The following is a 25,983-nucleotide window of genomic DNA, read 5'->3' on the forward strand; positions in this document are numbered from 1 at the left end:
CATCTCGGAAAGTCTGTGCCAGCACACATTCATTGCATCAAGACAACAACAGCAAGACTGTCTTTTCCCTAGCAGCAAACTTTCTAAACCAACCAAGAAGAAAAACTGTCTTCCTTCCTTGATATGCCTTTCTCCTGGGAAGAAGCAGATATGATCAGTGGAGAAAGCTGCTCCAGCCTGTCTTCACTAATAACCACTTCCTCCCATCAAGAAAGCAGTTTATTGTTGTTTGTTTTTAAAATACTACCAAGCATAAAAATGCTTTGCACCCTAGGGGGTTAATATCAACTCTCACTAACACTTCACATTTCAAATGCTTATGCTATGCTGCACTTCTACAGAAGAGGATTTTCAGGCATTCTATTTCTGCAAGATTGAACATTTAAGAATACAGGACCAGCAGAGAACGTAAGACAACAGTCTGGTCCCCAGCACCACAGCCCATCACACACTGGTGCTCACTGCAGAAGAGCCCAGAGACCTGCACTCTCCCTGTACAACACAAGCTAATGTCACACTAACAACACTGGTGAACACAAAGCAAGAACAGCATCTGGAACATGCAATGGGACACATGGAGCATCTATCACAGCCACCATAGATGTTCTCTGTCCCATCAAAAATCTGGGCATTGACTAAGTTTAAGTCCTGGATGATTTCAAGAAAGGTTATTTTTACATCACCAGGAGCAGAGACCACAACTCTCACCAGACTCTGATAGGAAACAACTGCTTCTCAACCTCAAGCCTGGTAGACACTAAAAACCAACTTCATATGGAGAGGAAAGAGGGGAAAAAAGATACGCACAACACAATAACAACAACATGCAAACCTCTTAAGTTGCCTTCATCACGTACTACCACTAGCAGCATCAGCACATTCTGCATTTATTTCAGCTTTAGCTCCTGCCAGTACTCAGAGTGCCAGGAGAAGACATACCAGGGAGGAAGAATCCTGGATATATCAGGTGGAAGCAGAAGCAGCAAACTAATCCAGGATAAACATCGTGCAAATAACGAATCAGTTTCTAAATCTCTTTACATATACAGCCATGTTTTACACCAAGGACTTCAGCCTTGTTGGGTTTCGTTATTTATTTATTATCTCTTAGGCATCTGTGTGCATCACCTGACCTAAATGAAACAGAGCAGTCAGAAGTGATAGAAGCAGCACATCCAAACAGAATAACACACTATTTCCTTAGAACTGCTATCCCAGACAGCTGTTTTTTACCAGATTTGGAAAGCAGCACAAGCTGCACGTGTGCAGACATCCCGCTCTGGTTGTCATGTATCTACAATAGCCAGGAGATCTTCACCTGGGAAACAAAACGTGATACACAACACTCCTAAGTGTCCCTGCAAACATGCCGTTATTGAAATGTTACATCTACAGCAACAGAGTTGCAGACTTAAGAACTTCCACAGCAGATCAATGATCCGTGTAGTTATCAGTGTAGGTTTAAAGCAGCAGTTCCCAGCTCGTGTGACACCACACGTGGGGCACTACGCTTCCATACTGCAACCTCCCTCTTAGAGGGAAATCAACTTCCACACCCATCAGGAGAGATGCAGAGGCAGGGCTGTGATCAGAGCCACCTCCATGCGTCCCTCCGAGCCTCACAGCAGCTCAAGGGCAGGGAGACCGAGACTAATGCAACTTGCAGGGTCCTTCCCCTCTATCCTGGTGGCAGATGTCCAGTCACCGTGTGAAGGGAAGCACCACTGGAGAAGGTGACATGGGTAGGTACTATCCTCTAGAGAAATACCCCACACTCTTAGTGCCTACTACCTCTCAGCCTTCTTCTGACTTTGCCACAGCAGACTGAAAATGGAGAAGATACAAGGAAATCCGCAACACTCTTCAAGTGAAGTGCAGCAGAAGCCTTGACCGAGCTAACTGATGCATCCTTGTTTTCCTGGAAACACTGGACAGACAGACAACTTTTCACACTCTAAAATAAAAATCTTTCAATACAGCAGTGTGAAATTCCTGTTATTTCAGTATTTGGCATGTAAGAAAAGCAATAAGCAATAGATGTGCTTTAAGTGATCAACTAAAAATAGAAGAGTCACAAAAAGCTTGTTATTTAATGGTTTTAGTTTTCTGCATTAAATCCTACTTCTCAGAATTCCATGTTCTATGGAGCATCACACATTTTAAAACAGTAGTGTAAAAAATAAAACAAACAAAAAAGAGTCTTTTGTTTCGAAGACAGGAGTAGGGAGAAAACACACTACTAGCTCACATTTTTTATTTGTTAAATGTAGATGCTCTAACACAAAATGGTTTACATGAAGCCTGTTTTTCTATACTTAAAAAAAACTAATAAATCACAAAATGTAATGCTGTCCATAACATAAATTGCAGAAGAAAGTAAATTCTCTTTTGGGTACTCTCTGAATAGATGGGAAGAGATCAGAACTTAATTTTCTTTTAAAGCAGACAGTTTTGCAAGCAACAATGTTAGAATGAACTCATATGAGAAGGCTGGGGCTACAAGCTTTGCCTTCAGCCATGTACCCTGTGTTCTCTCCCTCCCAGAAACCCACACACTTGCCCCAAAGAACCAAAGTTTCACCCTACAAGGAAATCAAGCAAGTTTGTTCCTCTTCTTACATAACAAGCGATTTCAGTAATAAACTTCCCGCTGACAGGGTGACAGTAACAGTGAATCGCCACAACGTTTTCATGAGGAAGGGGGATGGCTCCAGCCCCACAATAGGCAGCTTGGTTACCAGTTACATTTTCCCCTTTACACACAGCACTGTAGATAAATAGCAGTGCCCATTATACCTACAAAACACCGCGCTCACCCCAAATTGCACCATCTAGCCAACTGTGCACTCAAAACTGTGTACCCAGCTTAGCTCCCTCAGCACAAAATACAATATTATTTGATTTTAGTGCTGCAGGGCCAAAGCCTACATCTGCCCTTGCACCAGGAAGGGGAGTAGGAGACTAATGGATGACCTAACTTTTTCCCACAACAGATGGGCGATCCTGGCAGTCGCTGGCCAAATGCCAGTGGGTGCACAAATGCTCCACCAGTACCGAGAGCGTGATACAAAATGCTCACACTGTCAGGGGCTTGGCAGCAAAAAACAAGCAACAGGTAGAGGGAGAGGAGCACTGCAATGACGTAACTTTGAAACACTTCAACACCCACTGCAGAAAAACAAAATACCACGAGTCCCGCTTTCTTCTTGATCCCAAGAGTCAGCTAAGAGTTGGAAAGAGAAGATACGTAAGCCTTGGATGTATTCTGGTTAACGCCTTTTGGGGGGCTGTTCATTTGTTTGGGTTTGTTTATTTAGATTTAAGTAAAATTTAAAAAAAAAAAAAAAAAATCACACACAACTTCACTCGGGATGGGTTTGCTACAGTTAGCTACTTTTCCACATTCTGTACTTTTCAACCACAAGTAATTCAGTGTAAATCAGTGTTCAGAAGCATTGAGCATTAATGTTTCACTAACCAAACTGCAAGCTCCTAACAGGGTTTAAGTGTACCTACCACAAAACATCTCTAACAACACACCTGACCTCTTCTAGAGCCAAATTTGTTTAGATACAAAGAAGTGAATGTTCCCTGCTCAGGAACAAAGTGTCTGAACAATCTTGAAATAGTATTAATAGTTTCTTAAGCTGCTGCTAGTCTAAACATTCCAGCACTCTGAGATCACCAAATCTTCCTTATTTATTCTGCTCTTGTTAGAAAGAAGCCAAACAAGAAATGAACATCAGCTTTTTAATTTGCACTGAACTATTTTGGCTGAACTGTGAATGAGCACAACTCAACTATAAATCTGAAGTTGCTCCCAAACACTTTCTCTCCACTGTCGGTGTCCTGGCTAAGTTATTGAAATGCACTCACCAAAAGGTAATTCAAATCTTGTGTCCAGCAGAATTTTATGAGGAGTAGGGTTTTTGGTTCCACAGATTTCATCATGTTTCATTACAACTTCTGCCTCCAGCGTCGACCACTCCCCAGGACCCTCCTGTGAATCACAAGCCATAGTTTAAGTTTCAAGTCTGGCAGGTCCTCATGCAGCAACTCACACACGTTTTCTATGACTAAAGACTCCAGGAAGAGCCTTAGAGTATTATCAAGACGTGGTACCCCGTTTTAACACCAAATAACATCTGTTCATCACATGATGGCAGCTTTTCTTCCAAATCTCAAAGGCCTTTACCAAGACAAGCAGCAAGCACCTCCTCGCAGAACTGCTGCCTTCTCAGACCAAGGAGCCTGGACAGCACCAGGTGGACATCATGGACACACAGAAAATATAACCCCTCTCTCTCTGCTCAAATTCAATAATCTTAAAAAAAAAAAAAAGCCCTGAAATCTCAGGTAAAAAACCACGCATGTCCTGCTTAGCTGCAAGAACTGCCAAATACAGTAGTTAGGGCAGTTACAGACATTAGCACATCCCATTTCCTACTTTTTTCAATTCATATCAGCACAACTAGACACCCTCTAAGACTGCACCCAGAAGCTTTAAGATGATGTAGACATGCTCTGGGCCTACCTCAAAGTCCAGCTTGTCTATTATCAGGGCACCCTCTGTATTTAGTGGGAGGTCATAGAAATTTGAGCATCAGACTAAGCATTCAGTCCTTAAGAATTCAAGTACTTGTCAGTTATATGCATTCCTTAACAGATTACGCCCTGTTTTTTGAGTCCACATGAGTGAAATGAGACCAAAGACCCCTACTTAAGCTCAGTTTTGGTCTCATTATTGGTAGCCACCTTAAAAAGAAAAAAAATTTTAAAAAGCGATGCCAACAGCCCTCTCCTCTCACCCAGCCTCCCTGACTCTGCAAGTGGAAATTCTTCTGAGAAGCACAGTCCTGGGCTGCACCAGGCCAGAATTCTAACACATTAACGACCAAAATTGGAGCTGTCAAAATAAAGCGTCTGTGTCAGCTTAACCTCATCAGATTGGTGAATGGCCTTCAGAGCAATCCACACGGTCCCAACCAGCGTGTCCCAGATCAGTCCTTTGTTCCATACTTCAACAATTAGGCCCAGGTCCAGCCGACTGATCTCACTGCAAGAAAAGAAAACGGCAGCACGGGTAAGAAAAAAGCAGAATACGACCTAATTCTGCTTTTTGTTCTGCATTGCCATGATTATACCAGTGAACTCTTTCCACACAGCTGTGTCAAGCTACAGAGAGCTTCTAGAAGTGTGTGGTTGTGGCGACTCATGCTCACAGGGAACACTGGTTTCTAAAGACTGATTTCTCAGTTTAACACTAACTACCGAAAGATTGCAAACAAAAACCCTGAACTATTTCATGCATCGACTGCTAGTCCGGAACTTCTCTGCAGCTATGTACACAGGAGGAGGAAGTGTATCTTGGGCCAAAACCTAGAGGTGTGCTGTTCTTTCTCATCAGGCGCCCCATTTCTAACAAAGCAGGCATCTCTTTTCCCTTGGCAGCACCGTGACACAAGTGTACCCTTGCAGGTCCAAACATGCCAATACTTACCTGCGAGTGGAGCTGCCTCATGCCAAAAGTCACAGTCCCGAAAACAGCACAGCTGCATCAGCAGCACTACCTATGGCTCAGGGCCGCATTGCACCAGCTTCTGCTCCAGCACCATCTTCTTCCTCTGTATGACACTGCAAGGCTCTGAGCCATGCAAATCTCTGGCAGCAAGCGGCAACGCAGCCACATGACTTAGTGCCAAGTTCTTGGAAATACTTATCTGAAGGTCTGAATGAATATCTTCCCTCTCTGTAAGAACAGGATGAATCTCAAATACACTTCTTCCCAATGCTTCACAGCTTTTTATGCCTCATTTTTTCATGTCGGTTTATAACATGCCTGCTTCAGAACAGCATAACACAAGCACAGCCTGAATGCCGGTAAAAACAACAAAGTGGAGGAAAATCCTGAGCTGTCTGTTGACACACAACTGTCTTGCTTGTTATGAAGAAAGGCTGTTGTTCCTACTTCTTTGAGCTCGGGACTTGCCCCTAAGTGCAACTGATAATCCCCAAAAGCAGGCATCGTGGACACACGGTGCTGCTGCCCACTGTCCAAATGCAATCCACGTTAAGTTTCTCAAGGGAATACAAAAGCACATTGGTTCCTAATTTCTACAGACTGCCACCATGGCACCTATATGAGCTTTGCTCCAAAGACTTCTTACAAATTTAAAAGAGAATATTGTATCCACAAGGTTCCAGACAAACCCTACAGCTACAGCAAAGCACATTAATATATATTTCAAACCTAAATACTTCTGTTGTTGTTTAAGAACACAGGAGCTGAAGTCAGGGGTGTCCAGTATCAGGTGACTCAGTCTACATAGTACAAAATAAAGCTGTTACACAGGCTTATTATGAGTTTACTGCTCGCATGTTGCACTTGAGTCTCTGGCTTTGTGTTTGGATATGGCTACTCAATACAGACAAGCTGACAACTATCCACCAGCACCATCAGTGCACAGCCCTTCCACTGCTTGCCTCTTGCAAGATGGTATTTATCTGATTGCACAAACTTGCAATAACAATAGAAATTACTTATTTTTTGCAGGCTGGATTAGTGTGAGGCCAGAAAGGGAAGGGAGGAAGCAACAGCATATTTTCAGGCACACTGTAAAACCACATTCCTTGCTTCAACATACATTGACAGAGCAGGATATTGATCATAAGACACCCAACAGGCTTCTGTATGGAACTCCATCGGACAGGTCACCAGATAAGAATAATAAAAAGATTTTCAGTACAGTGGCTTTGACTGTCTTTGTGTCTCCCTTTCTCCACCTTCTGGTTAGATGCAGAATAGCTTTGAAGAACAAAAGAGCTGAGACGGGAATTCAGTGTCCCTCCCATTCCACACACACACAGAATGTAAATGAAAGACGTTTCTAAATAACTTCAACAGCAATTCAATCATCATGCTCTAGACATCAGTTTGCACTTTCAAGTGGTGCTTGATGCAAATACTCACGTCCTTTTAAAGCAGCTGCAAAATTAGAAGATGTCCACAAAGACAACATTAAAGTACTTTATTGGTTTGGTAAATAAGCAAATCTCAAAAATCTCCACAGTGCCAAATTCTGAGGTGTTATATCTCACAAGGAGTTTGGACACAAAAAACAACAAACATAGATAGAAAACGTTTTCTTGGTTGTGGTCTACTCTTCTATTATACTCCATAAAAATGTAAACAAAAACACAGTAAAAGCATCCTTTCCTCAGAGACAAACTACTGTGTTCAAAAGCCTTTGCCAACTCCAGAAAGAAAAAGAGCAAGTCAGTGAATAGTAGTATTGGAATATCAGTGCTAATCCTCCTGGGACAGCTTAATGTATGCAGGATCATTCAAAACACGTTTCCTGCCATGTGTAACATTTTTGTTGTAAAGAAACATCAGAACAACTGTGCTGTTGCCTGGCTAAAGCAGAGACAATAATGGTGAGGTAGTTCAGCTAATATTCTGCTTTCATATCGCCTAGCAACTAATTACAGAGCAGCACAGTGACCTTACAGCAGGCTAGCCAAGCTCCCAGCTGATACTGCAGAGCAGTTCCAGGAGCTGTGTGAGGGGAAGAAGGAGGAGCAATCGTGAGAGCCATCACCCCACACAAGTGCCGTCCTTAAATCACTGGTGAGTAGCCTCCTCCGTAGCTGGCCATGTTTAAAGCTAATTCTTGTCCACAGGTCGAACACAAATCACCTGAAGAATTAGTTAGTAGTCTGAGTACAGCACAGGCATGTGATTTGGCAGACAGGTACCATTCCCTGCCACAACCTAACCCCAGTCTTGCATGGTTTACGTCAGTGATAGATGGTGGCATTCAGGAGCACACCAGATGTGTGTTTCATCATGTTTCACCAGATAACAAGAGGGGGTCTCCACACTCTGCACAGCAGCACACACCTCACGTGCTGCTGCAAAAGCAGTGTGTCACACAAACAAAAAGGGAGTTGGGAGCACAGGAATGATGGCAACACTGCACTGACCCAGGTGAACTCCTCAGCCAGAGGCAAAAGCTTCCCACTTTCAGCAGAGGAGAACCACCTGCTGCTGGATTGGGAAACATACTCAAAAAATCTCATGTGGGTCTTCTGCTATGTAAACACCTCAGTCTCACTCAAAACCAGCAGCAGTAGCTTTGAGTCCACAAGATGAATGAAACATCATCTTCCCCAAATAGCAGTGTCTACACCAAGCTCAGAGAAAAGCAGAGTCCAGGATTTAGTACATTTAGTCCATTTTGTCTTACAAAGCTATAAAAACAGAAGCAGATGCAATGTATCAATGAAACATTCATCCACCAGCAAAAAAACCCCACCATTCTAAAAGATACTGGGAAATCCCTGGCTGTGTGTCAGGATTATGAGGACCAGAGCAAATCAGAGGTGCCAACTGCACCAGAAACCCCGGGAGAGCTGGAACTGGTTCTGCTGCTCATGGCAGGGACTGGCAGCCCCTCAAGCTGCAGTAGGGCACCTGGAAAACACATTTGTGGGCACCAGGCCAACGGCAGAAAACAACACACGAGAGCAGCTCCCACACCAAGCTAACCAGGACCACAGTGTTGAGACCCTGAGTGCACTAACAACAGCCTTTAATTGCCCTGACCACCCTCACACCAGTGGCCTCCACCCACACCCTCTTCCTATGGCACAGGAGCTCCAGTTAAGCTCAGCTACTGGCCTTCAGTTCTTGCTTAAACTCTGTTCTAGGTGTGCTCATCTCCAGTTTTGCTGCAGCCGTGCTGAAGCCTAGCCACAGACCACATCAACCCAGACACAACCCACAAACCAACTTCCCAGCTCAACCTCAGACTTGCCTCATCACTATGGACCTCATCGGCAATTGCTGGGCTGTGTCTGACGCTGATTATCTTTACCAGACACCAGTACTGTGCGACTATATATAAATTGGGGAATGGCCTATTAGAGAGCAGTGTAGGGGAAAGGGACCTGGGGGTCCTGGTGGGCAGCAGGATGACCATGAGCCAGCACTGGGCCCTTATGGCCAGGAAGGCCAATGGTACCAAGGGTGCATTAGAAGGGGAGTGGTTAGAAGGTCAAGAGAGGTTCTCCTACCCCTCTACTCCGCCCTGGTGAGACCACATCTGGAATATTGTGTCCAGTTCTGGGCCCCTCAGTTCCAGAAGGACAGGGAACTGCTGGAGAGAGTCCAGCGCAGGGCAACAAAGATGATGGAGTAGAGCATCTCCATTATGAGGAAAGGCTGAAGGAGCTGGGGCTCTTTAGCCTGGAGAAGAAGAGACTGAGGGGTGACCTCATTAATGTTTATAAATATGTAAAGGGTGAGTGTTATAAGGATGAAGCCAGGCTCTTCTCAGTGACAGCCAATGATTGGACAAGGGGTAATGGGTGCAAACTGGAACACAGGAGGTTACATTTAAATTTGAGAAGAAACTTCTTCTCAGTGAGGGTGACAGACACTGGAACAGGCTGCCCAGGGAGGTTGTGGAGTCTCCTTCTCTGCAGACATTCAAACACACCTGGACACCTTCCTGTGTAACCTCATCTGGGTGTTCCTGCTCCGGCAGGGGGATTGGACTGGATGAGCTTTTGATGTCCCTTCCAATCCCTGACATTCTGTGATTCTGTGTGACTGGGCTGGTGAGGACGCTGCGCTACCAGCAATCCTACCACACTCTGCTCCCGGCTCCCCATCCCCGCAGGATCAGCTGGCCATCGCTGCACCCTGACACACAGGGCTAAGAACAAGAATTCAAGGCAACCTGGCGCTATTAAAGGACATAGGCTACTTCAGCCAGTATGTGGCCAGGGACAATTTTCCAACACACACCTCCTTCAGCACACGTCAGTGTGTACAACAGAAAAGCAAATGATTTAGTTTGTCACCAGGCTTGTGCATTTCAGATATATAAGCAGTGCAGTTTACACAACACAACAGCAGCTCTACATAAGCATCAGTACTGGGAAAGGACTCGAGCACAAGCACCTCGTCACTGTGCAACACTGTACTTACAACATGAAGTCCTGTTCCCAGCAGGGTTGGTCACCTCGCACAGCTACCGTCGTGCTCTTCACATTTTGCACTTTCAGAGTCACATACGTATTGAATTTATCTGGGGAACAACAGGCAAAATGTTATCTTCTTCAATATACCCTTTCATCACATAAGCACAACGTTTCCGAGTCTTCAGTCCTTACACTGCAACCCAGGGTGACCCAAAACCAGAAGCCCATAGGGGAATACATTGCTGGGTTCAAGATGTTTTTCACCTGCCATCAAATTTTAAAATCGCAGGTTTTTAGAAATTCGTGCACCAAAAAAAAACATGCAACTAAACACTTGCAGTAAGTCAGGGACTAAGAAAGTGTGTAAAATCCTGAAGAATACAGACACCTTGTATGCAAGGTGCTGCTTACTGAAATCATACAATCATAAAATCATTTATATTGGAAGAGACCCTCAGGATCATCAAGTTCAAACATAACCTAACATAACTCTAGCACTAAACCACCTCCCTAAGAACAGAACCTAAACACCTTTTAAACACCTCCAGGGATGTGGACTCAATGTAGATGAAAGGAAGAAAGTGACAGTCCAAAGGATAGGGACCATCATGCAGACCACAAAGAGCTAAAAACAAACTTGCAAAACATAAAAGCGAGAAGCAGTTGGATTGATCATATCATTTCTTCCCTTCTGACCCAACTGCTCTCGTAGTTCCAACCCAATTTTCCACTCCTGAGTCCACAGAGAACTTCATAGACTAGTCAGGGGCAGGAGGAAAATACAGTGAATTATGCTGATGATGCTAAAACTGACTTGTAATGCTTCAACCTGCTGACCTAGAAGAACCACATTACATTCACATTTTGACAAGACAGGCTTTGTTTAGATATTTTGCCTTTTCTTTTTAATCTGAAGAAGATGACTAGACAGCCTTGTTTTTTTCTAGTTGCACATAGCGCTTTGCTAATAAAACCAAAAGCAGCCAAGCAGACACATATGAACTTTTAACATCACCATCTGAGAACGAACGAACTCCCTTTTAAGGACCACCTCCGACCTGTCTATAAATTCCACCAAGCCTAGAACAAGATACATGCTAAGTAGCTAGAAAGCAGCGTACAAATTCTAACACTCAAAGTTCTGCTGCATCTATTCCCAGCATAAGTTAGATCACAGCCCATTCTAATACTGCCAAAATTCACATGCATCATTGCCATGGGCTACTAGAGCACATCCTAGCATCTAGCTTAAGATGTCCTAACAGAGAGGGAGGAAAGGGAAACTACATGATTCAGAAACTCAGGAAGAAGTTGGAGTCACTGGAAGTCTGATTCACCCATGTCTAGCTACACCACTTGCATCCTCCAGGGACACTGGGTTTGTCAGAGAAACCATATGCTTCAGTTTAGTTAAACCAAGACTACAGGACAAATATTTTGCAGATGTGAGTAGGCTTCTTGATTAGAGAAAGGATAAAGTACACACTATCTCCCTTCCAGTCTGGGTAATCAGTTTTCCTTCACTGGAAATCCAAGGTTGGTGCACATGCAGATCTTAACCTGACATAGAGTATGGACAAGGAGACCTGGCAAGCTTTCAGCTATAACCTGAGGACAGCTATCTCAAGAGAATAAAGCTGAACAAATAAGCCATGAATACAGCTGTGCAATTGTTTTGGATCTAAACACTTGAAGAGGTGCTATTCCAGAGGCAAACTGCTTATTCTTTTGTAAACTGTAAATCAAATTTTATTCAATAAACATATTTACCTGCTAAGGGATTCCTTGCTAGCTACTGAACCACAGTGGAATAGTTGCCTTGACTGTAAATTCTGGGTGTCACCAGCCGGTTTTATTTCATTATGCAGACACAAAACCTGGCAGATGGGATTTCAATCCCAAGCACAGCCATTACAGACTGCCACAAAAGAGAATGAATCACTTCTGCGATACCATCCAGCAATCTCAATCAGGATCGAGGGGGTACTAAATCCAGACGGGCAAACAACAGTTCTGCTCCAGGGACATTTTCAGATCCTGTTTTTAACAGCGACAGAGGAGGAATGAGAGGAAAGGGCAGGGTGGGGTAGGAACTGGTGACAGTAAAGGAACATCTGTCCTCACCCATCACCTGTCCAGTTGAGCAGGTAGACGATTCCCAGCACTGTGACACCAGCTCACATCCTCAAGCTTCCTAGAAACTCAGGCTGCCTGGACTCTCAGGACAGCATTTGTCCCTGCTAAGGAGAACACGGAGGAGCAGAGAGGAGGTAGATAGAAACCAGAGGGAGCAGCATGAGCAGGAGTAAGAGGGCAAGTGTCACCACTGCTATGCAGTAGAGCATGGCTTACCTGGTGGTCCTTGGAGTTTAGCTTTTTTTACTGTAAAGAGAAAAAAAAAAAGTGTTAGTGATTTTGTCCTGCTACAGTTTGAGTCAGAATGTCACAGAGCATTATTGCATTACTTGGACAGCATCTGCAGTAGAGGCCTGGTGGCTGGAAACCTGCACTCTTTTCAGCAGTTTAACAGATACGGAGGCAAAACTGCTTCTGTAGTCCCTCTCACTTTTCTAAATCAATGTACATAAAAAAAAATAATCCTAGGATTAATATTTGGAAAACAATGTGACATGGCTAATGCAAAGCAATTTCAAAACCAGTCCTTTGCAACCAGAAGTCACTGATGCTGAGCAAGATGTCATTTCATGGCATCTCACTTAAGTTATAGACACTCTAGAACAAACATGTATTTAAAAATGAAGAATTTCTCCTCAACAGTGCAGAGCAGACTTTCAACCACAACTGGAAAATAATCAAGCCTGGATAGCAGCTCTGCAGTATGACATCTGTAAATCAAATTAACCTGCTATGCCAAACAAGCAGCAGTCTAAACTCAAATGTCACTTTTCCAAGTTCTCCTCTGTTAATTTAATTTCAGGACATTATTTATCAAAAACAGCACTGGCTTTTATCTTACCAGTTAGAGAAGGTCTATGTCTACCTAGGGGAGATCTTGTTCATACTTCTCTTTTGCAAGCTCATATCCTCACTGGTGTTGCTAAGTGTAAGCACTAAGAGAAGACATTTCTAGGCTTCAGCTAGTTTTCCCAGTGGAAAACTAACACTAAGAAAAAAACATATTTAACTACATAGGAAGCAAGATACACCTGTGAAATGAAAATTTTTGAAATTAGCATAGTGAAGTTTCCTCCAGAAAACAGAGCACCCAACACTTAAGGAAGTGTCATAGAGTTTAACTCCCAAGAGAAATGTCCTAGAACATTTAAATATTAAATTAAAATAAAGCAACAGCCCTTACACATTTACATGCAGAGAGATGCAATGGGGTATGATGCTGGATAACTCCCTTGCTATTTGAGAAATTCTCTTTTGAAAGCATTTACAGTGTTTGTATGGTGTTTGTATGATGGAAATGCTATACTGGGTATAGTATGAGCCAGAGGCATCTCAAACAGAAGTCAGAAGACCTGTGGCTTTTACCTAGACTGCCAAGGCCCACGAGCCTTTAGGTCCAAAATAACCAGGTTCATTTTCTCCCAGGTTCAGGGTCTGAAGCATTCCTGATGCTAAACCTAATGGTGCAAGCAAAACACACAACGGGGGTGGGGGGAGGAGTGTTCCCGTTGACTGAAGATGCAGATTCCTTTCTAATCTCCAAATCGATCAGTCTGTTTAACCACTGAGAAACAGCCAAGGCAATCTTACCCACCTTCTCAGTGCCTTTGGATACCACACAAAAGCAGGGATTTAATGAAATACTGCCCTGGAGTGGGCAGACACCAGCTTCTCTCTGATCCTCCCCTCTCCCCGCCCTTTGCAAGAGGCAGGAGACAAAGAAACAAGGTCATGTGCTTGAGGGAAGGAAAAAAGGAGAAAGAGGGCAGGGGATGCATAGAAAGCTTTAACTGGTCTCTCGCTCTGTTCATAACAAGCACCATTGCTGTTAGCAGGGAAGCAGAGGCGGCCTCAGTGTGGAAATTTGGTATTACTTTTGACAAAAAAAATAGCAGCCAGAGTGGGCCAATGGCTCCTAGACACAGAGACGCTGCCTCTGCAGCAAGTGATATGCAAACTAAGAGACAGATGTTGTCTGTACATTGTGGTCTCAACCTGTAAATATTAAGATGTTCATATGATGAAAGGCAGCAAACCCTGCACTGCCTTGGCTGGAAAAAGGGCTCGTGTGGGGCTTCAGCAAGAGTTGTCCCAGGGCTCACAGCAGTGGGGATATTCTGGGGCAGCAGCCAGGCTAAATGAAGACCACAAGCCTGCTACAGACCCACATAACAAAAATGAAGTCTTGTATCTTAAGTACCTACCAGGAACAAACCCCATGCCCCTAGACAACCCACATGAAATAAATTACACTTCCAGCTGTGGAAGCAGGGCTTATAAACAAGAGCTGGATTGCAAAGCTGGGATTCATGTCACCAGTAACTCTTTCGCTCTATCTGCAAGTTTACACGGCGCATCCAAGAAGTTACCATGAGCCAGCACTGTGCCCTTGTGGCCAGGAAGGCCAATGGTACCTGGGGTGTATTACAAGCGGGGTGGTTTGTAGATCGAGAGAGGTTCTCCTTTCCCTCTACTCCACCCTGGTGAGACCACATCTGGAATATTGTGTCCAGTTCTGGCCCCTCAGTTCCAGAAGGACAGGGAACTGCTGGAGAGAGTCCAGCGCAGAGCAACGAAGATGATGAAGGGAGTGGAGCATCTCCCGTATGAGGAAAGGCTGAGGGAGCTGGGGCTCTTTAGTTTGGAGAAGAGGAGACTGAGGGGTGACCTTATTAATGTTTATAAATATATAAAGGGTGAGTGCCACGAGGATGGAGCCAGGCTCTTCTCGGTGGCAAACAATGATAGGACAAGTGGTAATGGGATCAAGCTGGAACACAAGAGGTTCCACTTAGATTTGAGAAAAAATTTCTTCTCAGTAAGGGTGACGGACACTGGAACAGGCTGCCCAGGGAGGTTGTGGAGTCTCCTTCTCTGCAGACATTGAAAACCCGCCTGGACATGTTCCTGTGCGACCTCACCTAGTCGTTCCTGCTCCAGCAGGGGGATTGGACTGGATGATCTTCTGAGGTCCCTTCCAATCCCAAACATACTGTGAAACTGTGATACTGTGAAAGGTGACTCAAACGTGGTTTTATTCTGTTAGCTCACTGCAAAGCACTTGCTAGGAGTGTGTAAAAATCATTGCAAAAGCACAGCTCCCGTAACATCTCAGGACCAGGACTGGCTGCGAAACCAGTGGGTTGCCCATACAAAAAGGTGAGCGTCTAGGAGCTGAAAAAAATCGAGCGAGCCATCAGACGCTGCCAAGAGCCAGTTCATCAGCCGCGGGACTTCACGGCTCGGCTGTGACACAGAGAACGACGTGCACCATGCTGCTGCCGACCGACCATGGCAAGGGACAACAAGGTCAGCTTCCCGGGGAAACTTTTGTGCCCACACCTGCTCGTTCCGTCTGCTTAGAGCTCCTGTATGCCAAGTGCCCAAGGAAAGACACAAATGAGTAACCAAGTGGTGAGGAAGCCTGACACATTAACATGCTGTGTTGCAACAAAGCCCGAAAACTGTTTGCTACTCGATGGCAGGAGGATGGCATGCTGAAATGAAGCCATATGGAATGGTACATTTTGCAGAATAAAATCTGTACCACAAATGGAAACCGTCCTCTAGAGCTCTCAGCAACACCAGGTTTTGCAGATACAGTTGCTTCTGTATTGCCACAGAGTGGCACAGAGAGATTTGTTCCCGTTTATCCCACAGACACCTCTAGGCTCTGGGGAAGCCGGATTTTTAAACTACCCAGAAATCATAAATTCCACTTGGTTTCAAATGGCTTCTCTCAGCAAACTGAGTAGCATAGAAAGTCCAGTCATCTAGAGGTAAACATTGGACTGTGCTGAGCTGTAATCCTTCTACTCCACAGCAACACTCTACAGTGAGGGTGACAGACAGGGAATGAAAACAATAGAAAAATCAGAAAGGAAAGCAAGATCTAGAGCTTTGCGCTGCCATGTATGAGCACTGCATGATACAGATGCACAGAGATGCACCTGCTCTCACTGTGCAAGCAAGATTCATTTAATCACTAAAAAAGACTTTGGCTTATCAGAGACACAGCTATTGCCCCTCAGTTCAAGGAGCTATTAGAGAGCAGGCAGGCTGCACTGAAGTAAGTGGGTGCAAATTAGACATCAGGTATAAATGCAACGAAAAGTGATGTAAACATTCAATTCAACCAGAGTTTTTTCTTTGGAAATATCTCACCATTTTGTTGTTTGTCTAAATAAAGAAAGAAAAAACAACAAAAAAAAAAGTCTTGCCTGCAACTTAAGAAAAAGGTCACAAGAGAATTCCAGAGGCTCTACAGCTGCCAGTTACAAAAGGCTGGAGAGTCAGACTCCTGACGACTAGGAAAGCAAAATATAAGCCAGCGACTGCAAAAAAAGAAGTCCAGAATCATTGCGGGAAGGTGGAAAAACATCAGCAGAACATATATGAGCATTCTTAAACTCAGCTCTACCAAAAAAAAAAAAAAAAAAAAGTGCTATCCATTTATTTTTTCAATCCATCTGAAGGATTTTTTTTTCCTGACTAGGTGCCCCATACACCAGCCAGAGAAATAAAACTGACCATGCTGAATTATTATGAGGTTGAGAGAACACATTGCTCAAATGTCCTAAGCAGGAACACGATCATATCCAGGTAAAGGGAACCTGGATGTTCTGAACATCTGCAGATTCGAGACCAACTTCAACATTCGCTTGCAAATCAGAGAGATGCGGACACAGTGAGTTCCTGAGCAGATGGCCAAAAGATTACATCCCAGCTAAATCCAGCACGTGACTTACGAGCTGGTCACTCACCACGCTACAACAAAACCTACATCCTTACACAAAGGCCAATAAAATGCCGTGGAGGGGCTGTGGGAAAAATTAGAAGAATGAAAGGGATGCAGTTTAATTAGTGCTCTTAAAAAGAAATGCAAGACTGAAAGCAGAGCATTCAAAATGCATTTTCACGATCGGCAACCTCACAAGCAGCTTCCTCCTCCCTGTGAAACACGAATGCAATGTTAATGTGTTTTGGAGAGCACTCTAACTTCTACATCAACTGTCCCCAGCTGAACGGCAGAATCAATACATATTTCCACTTCACTCTGTGCTTTTCTCACATCTTCCAGGTGCTCAGACTTCAGTGCACAGTGATTCACAGCACTAAGTGCAAAGGTTGATTAAGCAACAAAAATGAGAGACTACCACACAATGCTCATACTACGCAAGACTAAGTCAACACACCAAATACGTGGCCTGTGCACCCTGCAACACGCACATGGAAAAGAGGGAATCCCTTCTGGAAGGAAAGCACTGGCTAGGCAGTATTATAGCCCTTGAGATCTGTTGCATTTTCTCTAACTGAGCCTTTGGTAGTAATTTTGCTGTCTGAACCCTGCACCAGCAGCTATAGCACATGTACTCATTGCAGAGCCAGGAACTCAACACCTCCTACTAACCTCTTGAAAGCCATTCATAAAACCCGTGAGAGGTAGGCAAGCAGTCCATGACCATCTAACAAGGACTGTTCTGTTCCTGGGGATCCCACCCTGGCACATGGGTACATTTGCCTCCCCTGGAAATCAAAACATTTTACATGCATAGCACCTGCACATCCTCACCTACCTCCTAAGGTCGAGGAACCCTTGTGTTTTGCACCACCTGAACTCAAAAGGTGTTCCAGGCTGAGGGAAGCAGAGGCCATGCAGTGACCTCACCCCGATTCTAACTCAGTCAGTGTTTTGTTTCACATGGTCCATATAAAAGCCCAGGATGCTACTAAGTGCAACTGCACAAGCCACAGCAGAACAGCAGTACTGACTGTGCCGTGAAACTCTTCTCATCCCTTCATAACAGCAGTTTAATAGTTTTTCCAAGCCTGTTACAAACATTTGACATGTCATGACCACCTTGGTATTCCCAGCCTGAGAAAGGTTTAAAAATAAAGACTCCACCACATTCTCAAACTCAGAGCTAAATCACATTCAGAAAGAACAAATTTTCCTGAACTAGCCCAGAGGAAGAATAATTGCACAGGAGGCCCCCGGGACCCGGCAGCACTCGGCAGCCGCTGCTGCAGCTGCAGAGCCCAGAGCAGCGTCTGCTCGTGCTCCGTCTCCTCGCATCACAGCCCTGTGGAGCTGGGCTGGTTGCTGCAGATGAGAGACTCCTTCAGCCTCAGGGGCCATCGAGACACAAGTGACTTCAGTCAAATTTATTTCTAGATGCTTTGTCTTTCTGCCAGTGAAAACAAACCACTGGCTTATATGTAAACACTGTTCTACTTGAGCAGGGAAGACAGCACTTTATGCACCACTGTGTTCCTTTCAAGAATGACGCGACAGAAACACAGTGGGTAACTTCGTGTACCAACAGACATAAAAACCTTAGACTGCATTGACAGTTCACACTTGATGTGAACAGAGGGCTGGGCTGAGCTGAGAACTGCTCTGCCACTAGAAGCAGGAGCCACTGAGAAATGCCACTTTCCTCAGTACCTGGCAAAGACCAGGAACATAGCACAGATTTCCATCAATACTCAAAGAACTGGGCTTGCATCCAGGGGTTGAGCTTTTCTGATGTAAAACCTGAAACAGTCCTTAAAAAAAATCCATCACCTGTTTGACTTGGAAAACTGTGGAGGAATCCGTATAGCCTCCAAAGAACACCGTCAGTATCACTAAAGCTACGTCAACTGAATAAAGAGATCATAGAACAGTTTGGAAGGCAGCTATGCTAACCACTATACACCAATGCAACTGATTGACTTTAATAAGTATTCCAGAATAAACAGAATGGACACAATGTGAGTTTATTAATTTTTAATATTCATCAAAATGAAAATAAAAAAAACAACAAAGAAGTTCTACATTGCAGTTCCTGTTCACGTAACAAAGCTTTCTTCAATTTGACCACTTTAAATGCCCATAGGATAACTTGACTCTCCTTTCTTATGGCCTTGGGAACCATTTCAAACAAAAAGAAGGTATGCTCACTTCAGCAATCAACTACATCGAAAAAGAAACTACTCTTGGATTTTTCTCAGGAAGGAGTGGGGGGGAAATAAAAGAGATTCTATTCTGTTGCCTGTGGTAGTAAGTCAATCTACCCAAACCACTTCCATTTTGCCAGATGTCTTCAGAATGAATTAGAATCCCTCCTAATTGACATGAATTAGCATTTTCCTGCTCAGATGATCTGCAAATTCATTACCCTGTCCAGAGACACACAAAGCTACTAAGTTTATTCAATTTATAATGCAATTTCCAACAAACAGCTTTCTAACAGCCAGACCATCCTTTCTGCCCACTGGACAGTGACTGATAGTGGCTGGGACACATGTAACTGCTTGGAAGGGTTTTCCAGATTACTGTGCTAAGAGGAGACACGCTCAACACTAACCCCACATAATTTCAGCACCGTTTAACACAGGAAATCCAAGAAAGCACGACAAAGTAACACAACCCTCTACACTACCAAACCTCACTAGATGCTCCCCTCTTCATCTGTAAATTCTCTGGTCAGTTCAGATCCAGGTCTCGCACACCAGTGTCACAACTTGCCAGGGGACAGCACCGTCCTTGTTTGCCCCACAGCCCAGACACCCCATTCCCTGGGGCCAGCAGACGTTTGCAGTCCCAACGGGACATGGCAGCTGCTGCCTGCTCCTGCTTATTAAGCCTCATCCCAACATTTTTTTCTTCCCAGAATTTTCACAGCTCCAAGTGCAGCATCCCAGCACCTATATGGGCCAAACTTTGGTGAGCAAAGTACTGAAATCTACCCCGAAAAAGCCTATGTATTTTATATATTAAAGCTCTATATCAGGATATCTGTAATATTCCCCAGCGTTTCATTCATACAAACCTGGGAGAGAGCTAGCAGGACAACGCAACGGAAAATCAACACAAAACTGAGCAAATCCAGAGTTAATATATTGTGCTGAACCAGTTATCAAATTAAAGATATGTCTGACTATCTTGTTCAATCATCCAGTCTGATCACCTCAGTGAACGAGGTAATTTCACACCTCCTGCAGATACTTTCACTTTTCAGCTCAGCTTTTGCATAAAACTTAGTAAGTGCATACAGCACAGCTCAGTTCATATCAGAGCTTTGCTTTTCTGCTTCTTCCATCCTTACCAAAGTTGTTAGATAACCTGCACAGAAGAAATTTTACAACTTGTTAGGAAACCCTTTCTGGCAGCTGCAAACACTCCAATCAAAACCATGTTCTCACAGCATGCCTGGAGCAGAGGATCAATTTGCAGACCCTCTGGCAAAGGTTGTTTGGTTTTTAAAAATAAAACTCAGTCCTTGTCAGCAAAAGAAGCCTTGTCTTAAAAGACTCTACTTCTCTAAAAGGTTCCATGGGACAGAAGGGGTGACAATTCAATTTACTTTCTATGATGGTTTAATGTGGTAGGCTGGTAACGTAAGCAGGCTTCTAAACACTTTCCATGATAAAATAGATTCAGACAGCTGGGAGGCACCTGAGTCTTGTTTACAGGTTAATCTTTTACCAGATTTGATTTGACACACTGACTTAGCATCACATAGGTTTTCAATCTCCTGAACTGAAGAGGTTCATATGTATTCTTGTTTGTTACTTAGCTCAAGAACTCACCTACTTGAAACATCCCTCGAACTACTTCAGCAACAGAAATACAGAGGTGAAGAGAACACTACAGCAAGTTTTAAAAAATACAAACAGCACTGCATAACATGTGCCATGGGGTCTGCAGCTGTCAACAGAGTTTTGGACAGAAAAAATGAACCTGTATGTCAAAGAAACACAAACTAAAAATCAAAGCCCTTTACTAGGAGAACGCAGTTTCAGTTCCATTTTTCCTGTCCTAGGTATGCAACTTGCAGAAAGCAACTGCGACAGAATACAAAATGCAGAACTACAGAGGTCTACAGCTGGTTCCTTCCTGAGGACAGACATCAGATTACTCTTCCAGGATCCTTACACCACCATTTCTCTGGCAAATTGTATCAGGCAGCAAGGTCATGTTGGTTTGAAAACAAAATCTGAAGTAGAGCAACTAGGACAGGACAGGTCCACAGAGAGGAAGGGAGGGAGGAGACTCACAAAACAGCAGGTCCTAAAACCCATAATTATCCTCATCTCCAAACCTGTAAGTGGATACAGTGATTTTACTAAAAAGCTAGCACAGAACAGGGTCTACATGGGCAAAATACAATAAATATACCATGACCATGAGGTACTGCAAAAATATTACAGCATTTTAAAACATGCAGATCATTTTATCCAAAAACCCTCAAGAGATCTTACCAATAAAATGCTTAAAACATTGACAAGTTATTTTGGAAACCACATCTCAAATCATTATTACATTAAATATTAGCACTTAGTGACACTTCTGCTTTGCAGTAAGGAAGCTGCATGAAGTTTTCTTTCAGCTGATCCCAGAAAAAGCTTTCTGAAAGGCAGTAGGAAGAATTAAATTGATTTCAGATAAGCAGCAGCTGAAATAAGCTTGACAATATTGTTTCTTCTGTCTGGCGTGAGGAGAAGCGTATTCATGAACGATACAGCCAAAAAAAGCTGGAAACAGATGCTGGAAAGCAGTAAAGAAAGTAAGAACATGCAAGCCTTGAACTCTACAACCTCTTGAAACATATTAGCACTGCCAGTGAATCCAGTGCCAACAGCCCATAAAATATTTTCATGGAAAAATATATTTACTTGGAAACAGAAAAAGTGCAGAAGCTTCTGCTTCCAGCCAGCTCGCACATCTAAACGCTGCACAGCAGAGAGGAGGAGGTTTGAGGAGAGGAACTCATCATGCTGGAATTCCCAACGCCAGGACACCCTTCCAGGAATTCCCATCACTGCAGATGCCCTTCCAGGTTACAGGGCTGTCTACCCCCTTTCTCCTGCCAGCATGGTCCCTGTTCAGCTGGCAGGCAAGCAGTATCAGAATCTTCCCCAGCCAACACAGAGTATATCAACCCACGAAGCTCATGTCACCTTTAAGGTAACTACAACAAGCCAAGAATCATAAGCCATCTTGTGCCTGTCTTGCAACTTGCTGGAATGACAGCTTCCCAGTGCCCAGACAAAAATCATCTCTCTGGCAATACATCTAGTTATCATCCTTAAAGGCTGGGCAGAAAGTATTATCTCCAGCTACCAAGAGTCCCACAGCCTGTGCTGGAAGACAAGGAGCCTCAACGACACGCCAAGTCTGCGTGCAGCTCTCCAGAGAGCCCTTTGCCTCATTACTCACCTTTTCTACTTATCTGACAATAACCATGATTTCAATGCAAACTGACAAGTCAATTCTAGCAAGGTGAGAGCCACCATACTCAGAGGCTTATCCAGAATTGTGCTTTGCCTCTTCATTACCTTCCCACAGACATGATACCATCTACTCAAAATTGAACTTCGCTTCTAGCCGTCACCTCAACAGGTATTTGCTACTCAAACCCAAAGGCCCAGGCTCTGAGATGCAGCTAGTAGAGCACTCAAGCTGTCTTCAGATGCTTTTCTTCACCACGGAAAGACTCTGAAGTGTCAGTACTCCTGGCCAATTTCTCCACCCGGAACTGCAACAAAGTCACAGTACCATATTTGCAAAAGATACCCCACAGACACTTTTCTCGCCAACGCATAGAGGTATGTCTTGTTACTGCCTCTTCCCCCACCAGCATCACAGAATCATTCCAGTTGGAAGAGACCCTCAAGATCATTGAGTCCAACCATTAACCTAACTCTGGCACTAAGCCATGTCCCTAAGAACTTCATCTACATGTCTTTTAAACACCTCCAAGGATGGTGACTCCACCACTTCCCTGGGCAGCCTGTTCCACTGCCTGACAAACATTTCCATGAAGAAATTTTTCTTAATATCCAATCTAAACCTTCCCCAGTGCAACTTGAGGCCATTTCCTCTCATCCCATCACTTGTTACTTGGGAGAAAAGACCAACCCCCTCCATGCTACAACCTCCTTTCAGGTAGTTACAGACAGTGATAAGGTCTCCCCTCAGCCTCCTTTTCTCCAGGATGAACAGCCCCAGTTTCCTCAGCTGCTCCTCATCACACTTGTGCTGCAGACCCCTCACCAGCTCCATTCCCTTCTCTGAACTCTCTCCAGCACCTCAATGTCTTACTTGTAGTGAGGGGCCCAAAACTGAACACAGGATTTGTGATGCAGCCTCACCAGTGCTGAGGGACAATTGCTGCCCTGGTCCTGCTGGCCACAATATTCATGACACAAGCCAGGATGCTCTTGGCCTTTTTGGCCACCTGGGCACACTGCTGGCCCATGTTCAGCCGCTGTCACCAACACCCCCAGGTCCTTTTCCTCCAGGCAGCTTCCAGCCACTCTTCCCCAGCCTGCAGCGCTGCCTGGGGTTGTTGTGACCCAAGGACAGGACCTGGCACTTGGCTTCGCTGAACCTCATACAATTGGCCTCAGCCCGACGATCCAGATGGACCAGATCTCTCTGTATGGCCTTCCTACTCTCCATCAGATCAACACTCCCACCCAGTTTGGTGCCATCTGCAAACTTACTGAGGGTGCACTTGATCCCCTCATCCAGATAATTGATAAAGAGATAAGCACAACTGGCCCCAATACCGATCCCTGAGGAACACCACTCGTGACCAGCCACCAACCGGATTTGGCTCTGTTCACCACAACTCTTTGGGGCCGACTCTCCAGCCAGTTCTTTATCCATCACAGAGAACACCCATCCAGGCCATGGGCTGCCAGTTTCTCCACAAGAACACTGTGGGAAACAGTGTCAATGACTTTGCTGAAGTCTAAGTACACAACATCCAGTATCCTCATTTACTCACCACCTGCCTGCCTTTCATAAACCCATGCTGACTGGGCCTGATGGCTTGGTTGTCTTGATTTTATACTATTTGTGTAACAGAACACCTTTTAAACAAAGGGGAAACTGCAGATGCAGCCAGCTTTCCTGATTCTATAGAACAGCTCCACCTATATACACTTACATCCAAACACTATAACCAGCTGCTAAAAAAGTACAACTAGGAGAAATCCTCTAGGATCTATTTCTTCCCTTTTTGGCTGACCAACACAGACATTTTGCTGAAGATACACTGAAATTTCTGTTCAGCACCTGCTTTGAACTGAGCAATGAGGACAGGAACAAAATCTCTTATTCAAATCACAGAGATTATGAGAGGTTAATCCTCCTGACGCTGGCAACACAGACAACTCTGTCAGGTGACCTGGTTCCCCAACCAAGAGGTGAACTGAACAGTAATCCAAGTGGCCTCTTGTCTCCAATATCCTGTTGCAGCCTTTATTTTATTTTATTGGTAAAAAAGCAGCTTGGGTGAAACACACTGGAGTTACTGTGTTTGTGACTCTCTCAGAAGAGAGAGAGTTGTTCTGTTAGATTGTGCTTCGGTCACTTTGCTTTAAGGACTTCCCTGCAGGTTGCAGATTTTTCCTGAACTTTTCACTGTTTTATGGTAAGAGGCATCATTCCTACTGCTGAATCTGTGCCCCACTAGCAAAAAAAAACCCAAAAAATAACAAAACAAACAGAAAACTTTCAAAATTTTTAGATATAGAAGATAAATATTACTGGACAGAGAATAAAGCAGGCTTCTAGTTTTCAGTGACATAAATTACCCTTCTTTGAAGTTTTCCAAGGTTTAGAAATATGTTATTTTTAAATGAGTAGAAATACCTTAATTGAATAAGGGAAAAAAAAAAAAACCACACTACTTAATTTTACACAAAACAGACATCAACTTACATGTGCCTCCAGCTGTCAAAGACTAAGGAAATATGCATAACGAAAGCCATATCCTTGCACCAGAAGGCAGGAAAAGAGACAGACTGATAAGCCTGCTAGGAGCCAGTCTGAGTTGGTAAACCGACTTTGCTGACAAACCAATAGTTCAACTAGTTTATAACAAAAGCCTCAGTGAAAAAAAAAATTTAAAAAAAACCACACAAAAAACCAAAAAAAAAAAAACCACACCACACACACACATATGCCCAAAAACTTAGAACTAATTCAGAAGCCTGGACAAGTTGTGGCCTTTTTATTTTTATTTTGAAAATAAGATAGATCTCTTTACAGAATAATTTCTTCCAAGACACAAAGCACATGCAGCTGCTGGTCAGACATTGTATGTAGAGATAAAAGTCACTTAAATTACTAGAATTTTGCCAGAGTTGTTAGGTCAAATCACACCGTCCGGTCACAGTGAGGTAACAGCAGCTAGAAGACACAACAACTCTGGTACCAAACAACGAAGAAAGAGGAGGAATTACAGATGGAATAAATAACTTGTGTGCTTTTCTTTTTGGCTGCCCTGTGCTGCTCTCCTCAGTCAACAAAAGCACTGAAGTCACCTGTATACTCTCCCGAATGACTCAGGTTTCTGCATTCCTTGTTCAGATTTAGTTTAAACGAGATGCACTCTGGAACAAGAGCTGCTGACTAACCACACCAGAAGTGATCACTGCCTAATCACGGCCTTGGTATGTTTTCTGGTAGTTTCACTTTAAGTTACAGCATTGCAAGCGATCAGTCAACTGGAACAGAACCACTTGTCAAGCAGGACTGAGCACAAGCTTGCCCTGAAAGGCACCGAGCTAAAAACTGACACACATCATTGTTCAACTTCAGAAGTCTTGCATATGCACCAAATGAGAAATTAAAAAATAAATCAACAGCAGTCTCGGGGGATTCAGAAACCCTTTTTTTAATAAAAATAATTTAAGCCAAAACTTCCCACCATACTACAGCAAATGAGAAGATCCCAGGAAAAACAGCAGCTGTGTCTTCCTGCACCAAACAATGAGGAAGAATTGGTCTAGTTTGAAAAATAGTTTTAACAAAAATATTAATATTGTGTTACTTATATATTTACTACATTGGGT

General features: G+C 43.9%; 1 protein-coding gene across 7 annotated transcripts in view; it reads right to left on the reverse strand.

Moving 5' to 3' along the window:
• LOC309450982 (protein unc-13 homolog B) overlaps window positions 1-25,983 on the reverse strand; it is a 225,342-nt gene that overhangs the window by 184,361 nt on the left and 14,998 nt on the right. For 6 of the 7 annotated variants that reach the window (XM_082074279.1, XM_082074280.1, XM_082074278.1 and 3 more), the window contains exons 2-5: window positions 12,343-12,372; window positions 9,998-10,097; window positions 4,939-5,056; window positions 3,877-4,000 (exon numbers count right to left, since the gene is read on the reverse strand). In XM_082074279.1, coding sequence (XP_081930405.1) covers window positions 3,877-4,000; window positions 4,939-5,056; window positions 9,998-10,097; window positions 12,343-12,372 — 372 coding nt within the window. Of the gene's footprint in view, window positions 1-1,233; window positions 1,321-3,876; window positions 4,001-4,938; window positions 5,057-9,997; window positions 10,098-12,342; window positions 12,373-25,983 lie in introns of those variants that run through there. The other variant, XM_082074281.1, reaches the window with a different exon arrangement.

The sequence above is a fragment of the Streptopelia decaocto genome (assembly GCF_964273445.1).
Source record: "Streptopelia decaocto genome assembly, chromosome: Z".
NCBI lineage: Eukaryota > Metazoa > Chordata > Aves > Columbiformes > Columbidae > Streptopelia > Streptopelia decaocto.